This window comes from Oncorhynchus clarkii, chromosome 4, assembly GCF_045791955.1.
Source record: "Oncorhynchus clarkii lewisi isolate Uvic-CL-2024 chromosome 4, UVic_Ocla_1.0, whole genome shotgun sequence".
Classification (NCBI taxonomy): domain Eukaryota; kingdom Metazoa; phylum Chordata; class Actinopteri; order Salmoniformes; family Salmonidae; genus Oncorhynchus; species Oncorhynchus clarkii.
The window spans coordinates 21,552,062-21,568,071 of NC_092150.1; the positions used below are offsets into that span (position 1 = coordinate 21,552,062).

General features: G+C 40.1%; 3 protein-coding genes, 1 long non-coding RNA gene and 2 other non-coding genes across 7 annotated transcripts in view; 4 read left to right on the plus strand and 2 right to left on the minus strand.

Annotated features, from left to right (window-relative positions):
- Nucleotides 1–2,103: 2,103 nt before the first annotated feature.
- Nucleotides 2,104–2,176, plus strand: trnav-cac (transfer RNA valine (anticodon CAC)). The gene has a single exon. It is a non-coding gene; the product is annotated as a tRNA-Val (tRNA).
- Nucleotides 2,177–3,241: 1,065 nt separating this feature from the next.
- LOC139406596 (uncharacterized) lies at nt 3,242–7,306 on the minus strand. Its single transcript, XR_011634006.1, has 3 exons — nt 7,094–7,306; nt 3,988–4,069; nt 3,242–3,844 (listed from the first exon to the last, which is right to left on the minus strand). It is a non-coding gene; the product is annotated as an uncharacterized lncRNA (long non-coding RNA).
- On the plus strand, nt 7,119–12,608 carry LOC139406595 (ribonuclease P protein subunit p21-like). Of its 2 annotated transcripts, none has more exons than XM_071149359.1 (5): nt 7,119–7,456; nt 7,549–7,649; nt 7,841–7,923; nt 8,326–8,496; nt 9,540–12,608. In XM_071149359.1, the coding sequence occupies exons 1-5, from the start codon at nt 7,400–7,402 to the stop codon at nt 9,656–9,658; spliced, it is 531 nt and encodes a 176-aa protein (XP_071005460.1). In that variant the 5' UTR covers nt 7,119–7,399; the 3' UTR covers nt 9,659–12,608. The 2 variants fall into 2 exon arrangements, with proteins under 2 accessions (XP_071005460.1, XP_071005459.1); XM_071149358.1 differs by having other exon boundaries at nt 7,158–7,456; nt 8,326–8,491; nt 9,534–10,029.
- Nucleotides 10,177–11,684, minus strand: LOC139406594 (aquaporin-12-like). The gene is made up of 3 exons (XM_071149357.1): nt 10,771–11,684; nt 10,479–10,595; nt 10,177–10,318 (listed from the first exon to the last, which is right to left on the minus strand). The coding sequence occupies exons 1-3, from the start codon at nt 11,363–11,365 to the stop codon at nt 10,194–10,196; spliced, it is 837 nt and encodes a 278-aa protein (XP_071005458.1). The 5' UTR covers nt 11,366–11,684; the 3' UTR covers nt 10,177–10,193.
- A 1,078-nt stretch (nt 12,609–13,686) lies between the features above and the next one.
- Nucleotides 13,687–13,759, plus strand: trnam-cau (transfer RNA methionine (anticodon CAU)). The gene has a single exon. It is a non-coding gene; the product is annotated as a tRNA-Met (tRNA).
- Nucleotides 13,760–14,317: 558 nt separating this feature from the next.
- The window catches only part of LOC139407945 (glypican-5-like), a 140,526-nt gene continuing 138,833 nt past the window's right edge, over nt 14,318–16,010 (plus strand). The window contains exon 1 of the mRNA XM_071151822.1: nt 14,318–14,651. Within this exon, the coding sequence (XP_071007923.1) occupies nt 14,486–14,651 (166 nt within the window). The 5' untranslated portion in view covers nt 14,318–14,485. The remainder of the gene's footprint in view (nt 14,652–16,010) is intronic.

A 16,010-nucleotide genomic window follows, 5' to 3' on the forward strand; every position in this document is an offset into this window, starting at 1 on the left:
CAGCCTTTGAGCATCCATAGAGGCGAACAAAGTACATGTTCCAGAGTTTTAGCCACCGCCGGCCCGCTAATTAGACAGGATTCTGTAGCAGCCTATAACGGCAGATTGACGAGGGCGGTATTTTCTGAGTTTAACTAACCATGACGCACCTCACAAGACATTAAACCTCACATAGTTCTGCCCCAAAACAATGACAATTTCCCTCAACCAGTGACATATTTGGCTTTTTAGTTGAGCGCTGATGCTGCTCTGTGATAAACAGTGTTGATTGTCCATTGTCTGTTGATTGTCCATTCCCAGCGCGCCTCTCCAGGGTGCTTTTGGAGAGAAATATAGCTCCACCAAAGTTCGGTTTAAAAAATCTTCGAACAATCTTAGACGTCTGTTTGTTTCAGATTTTGTCTGGTCTGGACCAGCTTTGATTTGGCCCAAACATAGATGTCTATTAATTAAGTATTTTTTTCAAATTTAATTCAGGAAAACATCAGGAAAATACGTATTTTTCAACGTCTGGAAAATATGCTTTTTCGACGTTCTGTAAAATATGTATTTTAAACATACGGAAAATATATATATTTCCAACTTTCATTCAGAACCTAAATCGAAAATAAACTGAGCCACTTTGGCTTCAGAAACCTCTCCAATGGTACCGATAGCTTCTGTTTACCACAGAGAGCATTTCATTGTCTTTTTTCTCCTCTACCTTTTCGGGCTGGCAAAGTACCAGGATGTTGTCTTTTGGTTTTGAATCTAAATTTAAAGACCTGAAATTGAAAACTGAATATATCTGAGAAGTTGAATATATGAAACTTTAGTCAACTTGAAATGATAGTCTCCAAACTTGATACATAGAAAATGAATGCATTATATACCATATTTAAACTCAATATATAAATATTATTACATTGCAATTGAATTCGGCCTCTGGAATCAGTTAAATTGCCCTGTGGGGTGCGAACAAAGGATCTGCTTTGGGAAAGTTGTATTCCTGGTCATAATGCTGGTGAGTTATAGCTGCTCTGATATCCACTAGTTTTTCCCGGCTGTATGCAATAACACAAAAAAAATCTGGGATAATAATGTCAGAAATAATACATTAAAAAACTAAATACTGCTAAGTTTCCTAAGAGCTAGAAGCAAGGCAGCCCTCTCTGTCGGCTCCATTTTATTCCAGTGGCGTGCATGGCTGAATCAATGTCTGCAAGATCACATAATGATAGTATTCTACATAACATAACACAATATGATTGCATATAGTATTACATTACTGTAACATATTTTTCTCAAATGTGGCCAAAAGTCAACTGTTCACGGCAAAATACATAGGTAGGCTATACCATCTGCTCTAAAATTATTCTCATGGCGGCCACATTGCGTTTTTGGTCACAATCCCTTCTAACATGTCCTGCACAGCCTTTGAGCATTATAGAGGGGAACAGAAAGTACATGTTCCAGAGAGTCTTAGCTTTCAGGAATTCAATAGGCCACATTGGCTTCAGAAACCTCTCCATTGGTACCGCTAGCTTCTGTTCTCCTCTACTTTTTCTAGCTGGGTAAGTACCAGAATGTTGTCTTTGGTTTTGAATCTGAATTTAGAGAACTGAATTTAAAAACTGAATCTGAAAAAAAAAAAAAATATATATATATATATATATATATATATGTATATATATAAATATATATATATTCTTCTCGAAGTTGAATCTATGTAATTTTAGTCACCTTGAAATTATAGATTGTTAACTTGATAAACAGAAAATGAATGCAATTTATACCATATTTTAACTCAACATATAAACATTATTACATTGAAATTACATTGCAATTTAATTAAGTTTCACATCAGGATATAAGTTAAATTGATGAATGCAGTGATTCAATTATTGAACTCAAATGCAATGTCTTATAATACAAATACAAATGTAATGGAATTCAAATATTTTGTGCACTGAAATCACTCCATTCATATACTACAATGGCGAAGCGAATTAGAATATATAGAATATACAACATAAAGAGTAACAGATTATTCAAATAATCGTTATGCATGCTGTCACATCACGTAGTGAAGTTCTTTAACTCTATTTCTGGCAACATCTTTCAGTTTCCGTAGTGTAGTGGTTATCACGTTCGCCTCACACGCGAAAGGTCCCCGGTTCGAAACCGGGCGGAAACATGTTTTGTCAAAATAAGACCAGTGACTGAAAATTAACGGAGTGGTTGCGAATCCGAATTTTCTGTGACCTATTTTTCTCTGTAGTAAAGATCCGAAAGCTTCTGTGCATGTGCTGATCACGTTATTTTTGCAAATCTACCATTCCAGTGTTTAACTTGTTATATTGTATTTACTTCGCCACCATGGCCTTTTTTTTTATTTTTTTATTTTTTTTGCCTTTACCTCCCTTATCTCACCTCATTTGCTCACATTGTATATATACTTATTTTTCTACTGTATTATTGACTGTATGTTTGTTTTACTCCATGTGTAACTCTGTGTTGTTGTATGTGTCGAACTGCTTTGCTTTATCTTGGCCAGGTCGTAATTGTTCTCAATTTGCCTACCTGGTTAAATAAAGGTGAAATCATTTTTTGTTTGTTTCTGGTGTCCTTTGACAGGTCTTTGGTCTTGGCCATAGTGGAGTTTGGAGTGTGATTGTTTGAGGTTGTGGACAGGTGTCTTTTATACTGATAACAAGTTCCAACAGGTGCCATTAATACAGGTAACGAGTGGAGGACAGAGGAGCTTATTAAAGAAGAAGTTACAGGTCTGTGAGAGCCAGAAATCTTGCTTGTTTGTAGGTGACCAAATACTTATTTTCCACCATCATTTGAAAATAAATTCATAAAAAAACCTACAATGTGATTTTCTGGATTTTTTTTCTCTCATTTTGTCTGTCATAGTTGAAGTGTACCTATGATGAAAATTACAGGCCCCTCCCATCTTTTTAAGTGGGAGAACTTGCACAATTGGTGGCTGACTAAATACTTTTTTGCCCCACTTTATGTTATTAATAAAGAACACATTAAAACAACTCATAGAGAAGATTACTTTGAGGTTGACTTTAATGAAATCAAAGCCATAGTTATGATAATGTTGTAGCACAATCCTTTGTACAACAAACTTATTCACACAATAACTATAGAAATTGGTTTATAATAAGTATTCAGACCCCTTGACTTTTTCCACATTTTGTTACATTACAGCCTTATTCTAAAATGGTACCTGTGAAATAAACACAAATCAAACGAGTCCAAACCACTTCCATCAATGGAAATAGATTTTCAGTTCTTTATTTATTTGTTTGTGTCTGTAGTCACTCCCCCTTCTCCACAATCCAGCTTTACTTTTCAGTCTCATAAAAGGCAGACTGTTTGAGCTCCTGTCAATGCCCTGTGCCAGGTACAGGGAGAAAACTAGATATATTCCTGCCACTCATGGAAAGCTGGTATGTGTGTGTGAGGGCTGTTGGGGTCTTGTTTCAGCTGCTGGTGGCAGCACCTGTATAGATGGCCGGAGGGATGCTGCTCGGAGGATTTTCTTTCCTCAGTTTGCTCCTTCCTCACTGCCTACCACTGATTCAAGGCCTCCAGCCCCCATTGAAAGAAGGCAGCGGCAGCAACATCCTCAAATGGCATCCTTGAATTGATGAGGCTTTCTGCTGTGTAAGTGCAGGTGGCAGGGGACGTGACAGTGACACTAACCGTTTCACTCTGCAGTAACATAATGGACTCTGTCCATCAGCCATGATCCAAGATGAAGAGGCAACCTCATCTCTTGTTGGGCCCAGTGGAGAAGCTGTCAAGGGCAGTGGTGGTGTGGCTGGCAGAGGTGTGCTTGGCCAATCTGAAAGAGAGGCACAATATTATTTGAATAACAAAGCCTTTACTATAGACTAACCTAAATCACGTGTGTGTTTGTGTGTGAGACAAAACAAGTTAGTGCCTGCACACATAAGTTTGTGTGTGATACAGTATAATTTGAATGACCTGTATCCAGCAGGTACTCTTCAGAGCAATCCTATTTTGTTGTGGCAGGAGCTGGTGTCAAAAGGGAGTGAGTCAGGACAGCCTGTAGGGAGGACCACTGTTAGTGCTGGGCTGGGCTGTGCTGCTGGGGCTGGATAAATCTCAGCAGAGAAGAGAGCATGCATGTCGTTCCTCCCATGAAATAGATGCCCAATTACCTAAGTTTAGCTTTATGATTATTCTAATGTGTGTGTGTGTGTGTGTGTGTGTGTGTGTGTGTGTGTGTGTGTGTGTGTGTGTGTGTGTGTGTGTGTGTGTGTGGTGGAGCGTGAACTGTGTGATCATGTCGCTGTGCTGTTTCTTTTTTGTTGTATTCTAAATGCACAATATTAACTTTTCCCGACTGCTCAGTTTACTCGCCCTGGCAATCACTGATGTGTGTGTGTTCATATAACACAGAACTTTGTCAAGCTGACCGAGTCCTTGTAGTAGGAAATTCAGTGATAAGCTTTGGCATCAACTACTATCAACAGTGTAGAGTAAAAAGGGTATCAATCATTCAGATCTGTATTGACATAGACTTATTCATGTGAAGTTACAAAACTTCAAGGACCTAGTCATCGCTTGAGTTTAACAACGGATGTAGGTTACATTGCAAGTACAGTGCCTAAGAAAAGTGTTCAGACCCCTTGACTTTTTCCATATTTTGTTAGGTTACAGCCTTATTCTAAAATTGATTATCAATCGACACACAATACTCCATAATGACAAAGCAAAAACAGGTTTTTAGAAAATGTTACAATTACATAAGTGTTCAGAGCCTTTACTCTGTACTTTGTTGAAGCACCTTTGACAGCAATTAGAGCCAAGAGTCTTCTTGGGAATGCCGCTACAAGCTTGGCACACCTGTATTTGGGGAGTTTCTCCCATTCTTCTCTGCAGATCATCTCAAGCTCTGTCAGGTTGAAAGGGGAGCGTTTTTTCAGATCTCTCCAGCAATGTTCGATCAGGTTTGAGTCCGGGCTCTGGCTGGGCCACTCAAGGACATCCAGAGACTTGTCGCGAAGCCAGTCCTGTGTTGTTTTGGCTGTGTGCTTAGGGTCGCTCTCCAGTTGGAAGGTGAACCTTCGCCCCAATCTGAGGTCCTGAGCGCTCTGGAGCAGGTTTTCATCAAGGATCTCTCGGTACTTTCTCCATTCATCTTTGCCTCGATCCTGACTAGTATCCTAGTCCCTGCTGCTGAAAAACATTCCCACCACCATGCTTCACCATAGGGATGGTGCCAGGTTTCCTCCAGACGTAACGCTTGGCATTCAGGCCAAAGAGTTAAATCTTGGTTTCATCAGACCAGAGAATCTTGTTTCTCATGGTCTGAGAGTCTTTAGGTGCCTTTTGGCAAACTCCAATCAACTCAATGCACCATATGTACACATGTCAACCAGGAGCTCTAAAGGGGCAGTCCCGTTTAGTTCCTGTATATACTGGTTACAGAGACGTTGCATAGGCATAGTTCATAGGGTTGGTTTGGCAGTGTCTGGCATCGTCTCCTATCTTAACTTAACTTCTTACAGGTACGTGGGACGGTAGCGTCCCACCTGGCCAACATCCAGTGAAATTGCAGAGCGCGAAATTCAAAAATACTAAATTCAAATATTTAACATTCTTGAAAATATATGTGTCATACTTAAAAATAAAGCTTAACTTCTTGTGAATCCAGCCACCATGTCAGATTTCAAAAAGTCTCTACAGCAAAAGCAAACCATGCGATTATCTGAGGACTGCACCCCGCATACAAACGCATGAAAATCATATTTCAACCAGGCAGGTGCGACACAAAAGTCAGAAATAACGATATAAAAAATGCCTTAGCTTTGATGATCTTCTTTTTTTAAATTCGGTCACATGTGACAAATACAATTTGATTTGATGAAACCAAGATTGAACTCTTTGGCCTGAATCAGGTCTGGAGGAAATCTGGTACCATCTCTACGGTGAAGCATGGTGGTGGCAGCATCATAGTGTGTGGATGTGTTTCAGAGGCAGAGACTGGTAAACTAGTCAGGATCGAGGGAAATATGAATGGAGCAAAGTACAACCTGCCCCAGAGTGCTCAGAACCTCAGACCGGGGGTGAAGGTTCACCTTCCAACAGGACAACAATCCTAAGCACACAGCCAAGACAATGCAGGACTTGATCGGGACAAGTCTCTCAATGTTCTTGAGTGGCCCAGCCAGAGCCGATTGAGCATCTCTGGAGAGACCTGAAAATAGCTGTGCAGTGACATTCCCCATCCAACCTGACAGAGCTTGAGAGGATCTGCAGAGAAGAATGGGAGAAACTCCCCAAATAGAGGTGTGCCAAGTTTATAGCGTCATACCCAAGAAGACTCGAGACTGTAATCGCTGCCAAAGGTCTCTGAATACTCATGTAAATATGATATCAGTTTTTTTTTTATTAATTTGCAAACATTTTTAAAAACCTGTTTTTGCTTTGTCATTGTGGGGTATTGCGATGTAAATGTAAAACGATGTAATCCATTGTAGAATAAAGCTGTAATCTAACAAAATGTGGAGAAGGTGAAGGTCTGAATAATTTCCAAATGCATTGTGTAAAGATATCTCTATCATTCTCTATGTTTACCACATATTAGGGGTGCGCAGGTCAGCTGTTTGTTCACCTGCATTTGCTAATAACCCGTCCACAGCTGCCTGACTATATGTGATAAAATGAACATTTGAGGCCCGCACTGAACCTTAAGGCTATGTGAGGTTATATACCTACAGTCAGTGTTCAGATTTCAGTTTCCATTTAATCCTTATAAACAGTAGGCTACAGTTCCCTTGACGTGACATAGGCCAATTTTAAGTCCTGTCTTGTGACTGTCGAATATGTATAGGGCCTCACAATCATGACACATAACATAGCTGGCACTGCTATCATCCTCTGTTATCACTTCACCAAATATATACTTTTATGGCCAACCCTTCTCTTTATTTTCAATTCTCCTTCAGCATCTTTTATCTTATTGAATTAAACTTCGACAATGGCCTTTTTCCTCCGTAGATTGACATTAACGTTAACCTTAATATGCGAGGTTAAAATTGTGATTTGAAAGGACATGTCCTACCTGCTAAATCTGTGTCATTCAGGTCTCCATAGTGTCAGATCTATCATGCCAGAGTTCGTTCAGAGGCTGATCAGTAGTCAGAGGATTTAGCAACTGCTTAGATTTAGCAAACGAATGTTAGTAGCTAGTGAAGCTAGACGAATTTGAGGGCACATCTGTTGCTTGCGTAGAACATTGTTTAGTAGGGTAGTAATTTAGCAATCGGGTGATACATATAACGTTAGCTAAGATAGCTAGCCTAACGTTGACGTTACATACTTAGTAACGTTAGCTGGCTAATTTAGCATAGCAATCCACATCCATGCAATGGCAGGAAACGTGAAAGACAAGGAGGCTTTTCAAAGACTGAACTTCCTGTATCAGGTACGTTTTCTTGATTTCTAGTAATCCAGCTATACCTTTGGCTTTATAACTATATTCTCAAAATGCTTTAAGATGACATTGATTTCTTGCAGGCTGCACACTGTGTTTTGTCTCAAACCTCTGAGAATGTGGAGTTAGCTCGTTTTTACTGCTTCACTCAGAAGACAATCGCAAAACGTTTGGTACTGAGACAGTGAGTAACATACACAAACAATATCATATAACGTTAAACTCTTGTCAGAAAACATATGGTGTTACATTTGCATCAATAAAGGTTGTGACGTTCATGTCATGTTAGAATACATGACAGAAATAAGTTTGAAACATGTCTGCTAAAACGATGACAACTAGGGCATGACTATAATGTTATTAATGTCTTTATAGAGACCCCTCAGTGAAAAGAACATTATGTAAGAAGTGCTGCTCTTTGCTGGTCCCAGGAGTAACTGCCACAGCCAGACAGAGAAGTAAGTTTATTCATGCAAGTCTAAGTCACTTTGTATATGCTACATAGCATATATATATATATATATATATATCTATATCTAGCTAAATAGACGGCCACCTAACCAGTACATCACTGGGGCCAAGATTTGCAAATAAATTCATAAAAAATCCTACAATGTGATTTTCTGGATTTTTTCCCTCATTTTGTCTGTCATAGTTGAAGTGTACCTATGATGAAAATTACTGGCCTCTCTCATCTTTTTAAGTGCGAGAACTTGCACAATTTGTGGCTGACTAAATACTTTTTTGCCCCACTGTATGTATCATCCTCATGAGATTTTGAAAGTACTGAGTGGAAGTCCAATGTCTTTACATAAGTGACATATTGTATTGTGGAGTAACTCAAGCTTTTTTCTCTCAAGGGACTAAGCATAGAAACCGCATGACTGTGCTGCGATGTCTTCGCTGTGGGCAGTGCAAGAGGTTCCTAAACAATCTGGAGCATCGCCTGTGGGTGGACCAGCCTGAGGCTCAGCTGCAGAACCAATCACAGCCACGTGATTTTTACCCTGGAACAACTCCACTACATTGCAGTTATGTATCATATTGGGGGGACAACTAAGTACCGTCATGTACACTCTCCTACATATTCATTTGGACAGTGAAGCTAAAACTTTTAATTTTGAGCTGTACTTTGAGATTTCCATGCGTGGAACGGATGTGGGTGGGGCTAGGTCTTCATAAGGGTGTTAATTTCAAAAATTGAACAAAAGCTCTGACGAAGGCCGTAAGGCCGATACGTAAGCTTATTAAATATCAGTGATCCTACCAAGAGCAGTGTGCGGTTTCCTTTTTCCTTCCTCTTGTTCAACTGTTGCCATGCACCTGCAAAGAGTGCTCAGATGTGTGAGTGCCTTTTGAATGCTGTACTTTGAGATCAAATGTGTTACGAGGTGACAGCACCGAATGTCACTTTATATTTGAGGGTATTTTCATACATATCTGCTTTATCATTTAGGAAGCACTATTTCTGAAGCCCCCCCATTTGAAAGTGTCATAAGTATTTGGACAAATTCATTTAGTGTATTAAATGTAGTATTTGGTCCCATTTTCCTAGCATGCAATGGCTACATCAAGCTTGTGACTACAAACGTGTTGGATGCATTTGTAGTTTGTTTTGGTTGTGTTTCAGATTGTTGTGCCCAATAGAAATGTAAGGTAAATAATGTATTGTCATTTTGGAGTCACTTTGATTCTAAATAAGATGTATTATATGTTTCTGAACACCTCTACGTTAATGTGGATGTTACATGATTATGGATAATTGTGAATAATGATGAGAGAGAAAGTTTGAGGCATAAGTATCATACCCCCCCAAAAAAATGCTAACCTCCCCTGTTATTGTGAGAGGTTAGCATGTTTTGGGGGCATGATCTTTGTGCATCTGTAACTTTAGCTATGTGGGGAAAGACCGGATGAAGCGGGAGATTAGGCTGTCATTTCAGACGCAGGTGTATTAAAATTCAGCTTCACATGTAACATTTGAATCTAAAATGTTTTCTGTTTCTTTATGCCACTTTTCATCCATCTCAGAGGGAGGCCATGGTGTTTAACCTTTGTCCTTTCTGTTTTGCAGAACAAGGTCCCTCCACGAAAGAGTTGAAGGAGAAAGCAGATGTACCCATATCGCAGATATCCTCCACAGGGCCTTCCTCTACCCAGCACCAGGTGCCTCCATCCAAGCCCAAAACCTGAGCCCTGTGGCCTCAGTAGCCCATTCACAACTGGACATAGCTGCTTTGTGTAGCATTGACACATATTTTTTAACTATATCATAAATGTTTGAATATGATTATTTTTTTTTGTTGCCAGTGACAACCTGTTACATCAGTGGTATGATGTAACATGTTGTCATTGTAATGGGAGAGGTTGAGGTTGGTTAAAAATACATTTGATGTTTAGTCTACCTCAACGTGCTCACAGTGTACAGGAAGTTTAGGAACGACAACCAATGTTAAATGTCCTTTTCATAAACATGTATTTTTAATTGATTTATTACTTCTGTAAGAACACAGGCGATATGAGTTGTAACTTGTACTATCATAAATGTACAGATGTTCTACAGCCCACACCTTTTTTGTCAGTAACTTAAGGAGAGAATAGGCTGTTGAATATAATGCTCAGTGCATAATGAAATATCTTCTCCCAATAGGAACAAAATTGAGTAGTGTGTTCCTAATGCACACATATGTCTTATATTGCCTCAGCTGAGGTGGATGATGTCGTTCTTTCACTTTTTCTTTTCATCTCCGTCCCCCTTTGGCACCTGTACGTGGGTCTTCTGGGAATACAGCAGATTCTTTGCAAAAATCCTGGGGATGTGACCCATGTACAGGAGAAGGGCCAGGGTCATTCCTGAAAAGAGGATATCTGTATTACCAGCTTGATAAGCAATTATGCCTCATTGTTATGCATAAAGCCTGTTTCACACATTACCTTTGGCAATTACATTTTGTCTATTGGTATACTTTTATTAGGGGTTTGTATATAATGAACAATTTCTGATTTGACTTACCAATAATGGGCCCAAGGCAGTAGACCACTGAGTACTCCGTAAAGGTAAACCCAGGACAGTAGAAGGTAAGGCCATAGGCAAGGGAGGGGTTCAGGAAAGCTGAGGTATAACCACTGGCTGACATGCATAGAAAGATGAGTTATCGAAACGGGATGCAGAAATAGATTTTGCTCTGACAAACAAATATAACACAAAGAAAACAGCATATAGGCCTATGCAACTTTAATGATTATCTCTACTGAAATTTCTTTCTATATTTGAAGTGCGATGGTTGTCATCGTGGGCTACTTACCTGCATGGGAGAGAAGGGTGAGCACAGCTGCAAAGAAAGGCACCCGAATCAACACAGCGCGACATCTCAGGCTGAGGTATATCAGATAAAAGATGAATGCACACACACACTCAGAATAGACCCCCTGCACCAGGGAGACACGCAGGGCTGTGCTGCACTCCCTGAATATCAGGTTCTTAATTATGTGCATGTCATTGAGCTCCATTGCCCAGTAGTAGCCAGCTACAATCAGGGCCAGGTGTGCCCCCAGGAACTGAGCAGCCAAAGCCAGCAGAGTGTGTAGAGTAGGGGTCTCCAGCAGCAGGAAATTCATCAGAGTCAGGGAGGGGTTTCCAGTGGCTCCAGCACAGATCACACCATGGGTCAGCAGCACCACAAACCGTATTGTCAGAGTAACGTCTGATCCCAGTCTCTCTGCCCACTCACCAATCTCTATAATGGTCTGCACCTCCAGCCAGCATGCCACCAGCACAAATGAGGTTGTGAACTCTGATGCAAAGCTCAAACAAGGCCATTTTCTGAAAAGGACTCTAAAGACTGCACCAAATGCCACAACAGCAAGAAAGTAAACAAGGGAGACATCAAGTTCAGACATAGTTAGGTTCACAGATGCTAGCTACTACACCTCGCTGGTTCTTCTCACACAGTGTATGACTTGTTGGCCAGTTTGTTGTCTGTGTGATTGTGACAACGTGGAGAAGTGTTTTTCTCAACACAGAAACACTGACTTTTCATCCCACACCACCTGCCAAAATACACACTGCCCTTTTCGAGGTCAATTCAGGAAAGTTACTTTGCCCCAGGGATAAGGGCAAATGACTTCTGTAACTTACATCAAAGATATAGTTTATTGACCCTGAGGGAAATGTCTGTTAAACCTTAATAATGCTTGTGTACTAAGATATCCTTCAAGCCTAGACATTGGGCTTGAGATTGTTAAAAAGTAACTCCTATAACATAGAAAGGTGTGTGCGCACATTGATATAGGCCTGTTCTAACTGTTCTGTGTGTGTAGAATGAACCCATGATGTCCGGGCACTCAACCGAGAATGTGACAGAAACTGACGGGTTCCTCTTGATCCTGGACAGACTAAAGGTTATATCCTGCACACCAGTAACATAGCTATTGTTCTGTTTTGGAACCTGTTTCTGGGGAAAGATTGTGGTGGAGAAATCAGAATTAGCTAAGTAACACAGATATTTAAGATGTCTTATCTGCAGAATATGCTTACATGATTGAACTGTTGAAACTGTTATTAGAATATCTCCTTTCGGGCTCTGGTGTTGGCAGCTGCACTTCCTCCCTCATGGGCCTCAGTCACCTTGGGTTCAGAGAGGGGAGAAGTCAGCCTTATCTATCACGTCCCTGTTGCTATACAGAATATCAGCAAGGGGTATGGCAAAGGAGGTCAGAAGGAAACATTGTTTCCATATGTGAACTGTGTGTCTTTATTGCATACCATGTGAAGGGATGGCGTGAGTAATGGGGAACCAATCACTTGTCTCCACAGTGTCTGTGTCAGTCACCTCCAAGGGGGAGATAGTTTCCAACTTGAACTAGGAGAGAGAACAAAGTAACAACAAATGTCCCAAGTTCTTAGTACTGAACAAAACAAGTTATTTGTATTTGGGGCCCAAGGTCTGGCACGGGATGTGTGGGGTTAGTGTTTGGAACCATTGTATGTCATATCTGAAGTTGCACCTATCCTGAGATAGTATTTAACCCAGAAGCTAACTCCACTCTGTGGGCTCTCACTCCACCACCTGCGGGGGTGGAAAGACCAGTCTCCTTGTTGTAAACAAGTCTTTTAATAAAATTAATACTTTGAATGATTATTCATTTTGCCTCTCTCATCATTATTGATTAAGGATAGAAATTCCACCACAACACCAAGAAAAAAAAGGTAATATTACCTGGTCTGATCTCTCTGAAGAACATACACTGAACAAAAATATGAATGCAACATGTAAGTAAAGTGTTGGTCCTTGTTTAATGTGCTGAAATAAAAGATCCCAGAAACTTCCCATATGCAATTTCTCTCAAATTTTGTGCAGAAATTTGTTTACATACCTGTTAGTGAGCATTTCTCCTTTGCCAAGATAATCCATCCACCTGACCGGTGTGACATGTCAAGAAGCTGATTAAACAGCATGATCATTACACAGGTGCACCTTGTGCTGAGGACAATAAAAAGCCATTCTATAATGTGCAGTTTTGTCACAACACAATGCCACGGATGTCTCAAATTTTGAGGGAGTGTGAAATTGGCATGCTGAGTGCAGGAATATCCACAAGAGTTGTTGCCAGAGAATTGAATGTTTATTTCTCTACCATAAGCCACTTTCAATGTTGTTTTAGAGAGTTTGGTAGTACATCCAAATCGGCCTTAGACCATGTGTATGATGTCGTGTGGGTGAACGGTTTGCCCCATGGTGGCGGTGGTATTATGGTATGGGCAGGCATAAACAATGGAACAACGAACAGAATTGCATTTATCGATGGGAATTTTTAAATGCACAAAAACTCTTTGACGAGATCCTGAGGCCCATTGTGAGGCCCATTTTTTTAAAGGTATCTGTGACATATCTGTATTCCCTTGCATGTGAAATCCATAGATTAGGACCTATTTACTATTTCCTCATATGAACTGTAACCCAGTAAAATCATAGAAATTGTTGTATGTTGCATTTTAATATTTTTTCAGTATACCTTACTATGATTCCGTTTTTCTCCGTTTTTCTCCTTTAGCTATGTGTATTGGCATATAGGTTGACTGATGAATGTACAGTACTTTCTTTTCTTGGACCACTGAAGCAGCATTGTTTTCTGTTAATATATTGTCCAAAACATGTGGAATTGTTCCTGGTTCAAACCATTCCATCTTTAAAACGGTGGGTGAATGCCTAATTACACGAGCCTCGTTGGCGCAGTAGGCAGCGCGTCAGTCTCATAATCTGAAGGTCGTGAGTTCGAGCCTCACACGGGGCAGATGTTTTACATTTACTAGCGACATTTGAGATCTCAATTTATTTTTGACCTATGAATGCGAACACAAGTTAATACATAGATAAATATGATATTAATCCGACGCTACGGTGGGTAGAACTGCTTTTACATTACTAATTCCACGACTGACCACACGGTGGACGCGGTGTTCTGTTTTAGATTAATCTCTGCAGGCTAGAGAAGCATATACAGTATAAATCAATCATTAGGACTATACATTGTGTTATTAGAAGAAAAACATTATGTTATTCGAGCTCCAATTGCTGTGGTATTGTTTTAAATGATCGCACAAGGAATAGCCAACATCTATGAACAAAGAACCCAATATATAATTTTGCACTTTAATTAAGAACGTTTTTCTGTTAGTCAATCTTGTGTGATGTTTCAAACTGAGAATTTCAAAGATAGTGTAGGCCGGTTTGCGCGGTGTGTGTGAGAGAGAGGGAGCGAGAGAGAGAGCGCTCAGCTGTATCCAAAGAACAGCGTTTCACTTTCTGAAGCGCATGGATTTTAACTGGAAAGCCCACTGAGAGAGGGAACGTCGTGAACAGACCCAAAATGTGATATTCTAACAGATCGATCCAGTTGATAAGGACTGCGAATTTATTTTGGGATTGTTAAATACTTAAATAGCCTATTCGGCTACTTTTACAAACGGCCATACCACTGCTAGGATACCTTGATAGTCTATCTGATTGAAATGGTGCGATGTTCCAAACAATACTCCAACGCGTTGACTTTTGGTTGATTTACCTGACAGTTGTACTATGTGGAGCTTCAGGTGCAGGAGTGCACAGTTGCCATGAGGTTAAAACAGCGTTTCAATTGCGCCAGATCGGTCCGTTGAAATGGGTCCCCGAGGCACCTGGAACAGGTTAGTGCGCACTTGACTTGTAGGTCCTAACACAATTTCTCAGCAGTATGTCCAGGAGCCACTTTGCACGTGTGAATGCTGTGTACCCGTTTATTTTCCACAGGGAATTGATAAATCACAATCATAAAAATGTAACTACAGTAGCCTAGGTCTAGAGACAGATTCAAGCAAATGTGCCTAGTAAGTAGTAATTGATGCTTATCTTTGTTTAACGACCATCCTAAGATTTGGAAGTAAGTCCCTGTGAAGGGAGGCCATCTCTTGTTTCTTTTCTTTTCAAATACTGAGTTTATTATATGGATGTACTGGCACTAACAGTCACAATCAATAACATTGCAGTTATATATCAGCTTATTATTTGGCAAGCACCAAAAAGCAATCAAACCATTTAAATCAAATCAATCTTGTTTCCTTCACAAATGCATCCCAAAAATCTTCTCTCTCTCTCTCTCTCTCTCTCTCTCGGTGACCTGAGCCCCACGGGGCCACAATAACTGAGCTGCATGTTGTGTATGATTGTCTATTCTACAGTGTATATATACAGTGCATTCGGAAAGTATTCAGACCCCTTAACTTTTTCCACATTTTGTTATATTACATCCTTATTCTAAAATTGATTAAATAATTTTCCCCCCTCATCAATCTACACACAATACCCAATAATGACAAAGCGAAAACAGTTTTTTAGAAATGTGTAAATGTATTAAAAAGAAAAAACAGAAATACCAAGACAACACAGGAGTGGCTTCAGGACAAGTCTCTGAATGTCCTTGAGTGGCACAGCCAGAGCCCGGACTTGAACCCAATCGAACATCTCTGGAGAGACCTGAAAATAGCTGTGCAGCGACACTCCCCATCCATCCTGACAGAGCTTGAGATGATCTGCAGAGAAGAAGAGGGAGAAACTCACCAAATACAGGTGTGCCAAGCTTGTAGCGTCATACCCAAGATGAATCGGTGCTGTAATTGCTGCCAAGGTGTTTCAAAAAAGTACTGAGTAAAGGGTCTGAATACTTATGTAAATGTGATATTTCAGTTTTACTTTTTTAATACATTTGCAAACATTTAAAAAAAAAATGTTTTTGCTTTGTCGTTATGGGGTATTGTGTGTAGATTGCTGAGGATTTATTTTTATTTAATCCATTTTAGTATAAGGCTGTAATGTAACAAAATGTGGAAAAGTCAAGGGGTCTCTCCGAATGCACTGTAAGTCTGTCACCTGTCATCAGTTACATGATAGATTTGTTTGCACAATTCCTTCATGATTGACACATGCAATGACTTAGGCCCAGTTGAGTTTGTAAGTAAGCATGTTGTTAACTCTGGTGAGCATCACTCCCTCTGCATCCTCTCTACACC

What these genes read in the sequence shown, in the direction of transcription:
- LOC139406595 (XM_071149358.1), top strand. Translation starts at nt 7,400, where the DNA reads ATGGCAGGAAACGTGAAAGACAAGGAGGCTTTTCAAAGACTGAACTTC. An exon ending in TGCCACAGCCAGACAGAGAA is followed by an intron (nt 7,924 to 8,325) that starts GTAAGTTTATTC and finishes TTTTCTCTCAAG; the next exon opens with GGACTAAGCATAGAAACCGC. An exon ending in CCTGGAACAACTCCACTACA is followed by an intron (nt 8,492 to 9,533) that starts TTGCAGTTATGT and finishes GTCCTTTCTGTT; the next exon opens with TTGCAGAACAAGGTCCCTCC.
- LOC139406594 (XM_071149357.1), bottom strand. Translation starts at nt 11,365, where the DNA reads ATGTCTGAACTTGATGTCTCCCTTGTTTACTTTCTTGCTGTTGTGGCA. An exon ending in CACCCTTCTCTCCCATGCAG is followed by an intron (nt 10,596 to 10,770) that starts GTAAGTAGCCCA and finishes TATGCATGTCAG; the next exon opens with CCAGTGGTTATACCTCAGCT. An exon ending in CTGCCTTGGGCCCATTATTG is followed by an intron (nt 10,319 to 10,478) that starts GTAAGTCAAATC and finishes TCCTCTTTTCAG; the next exon opens with GAATGACCCTGGCCCTTCTC.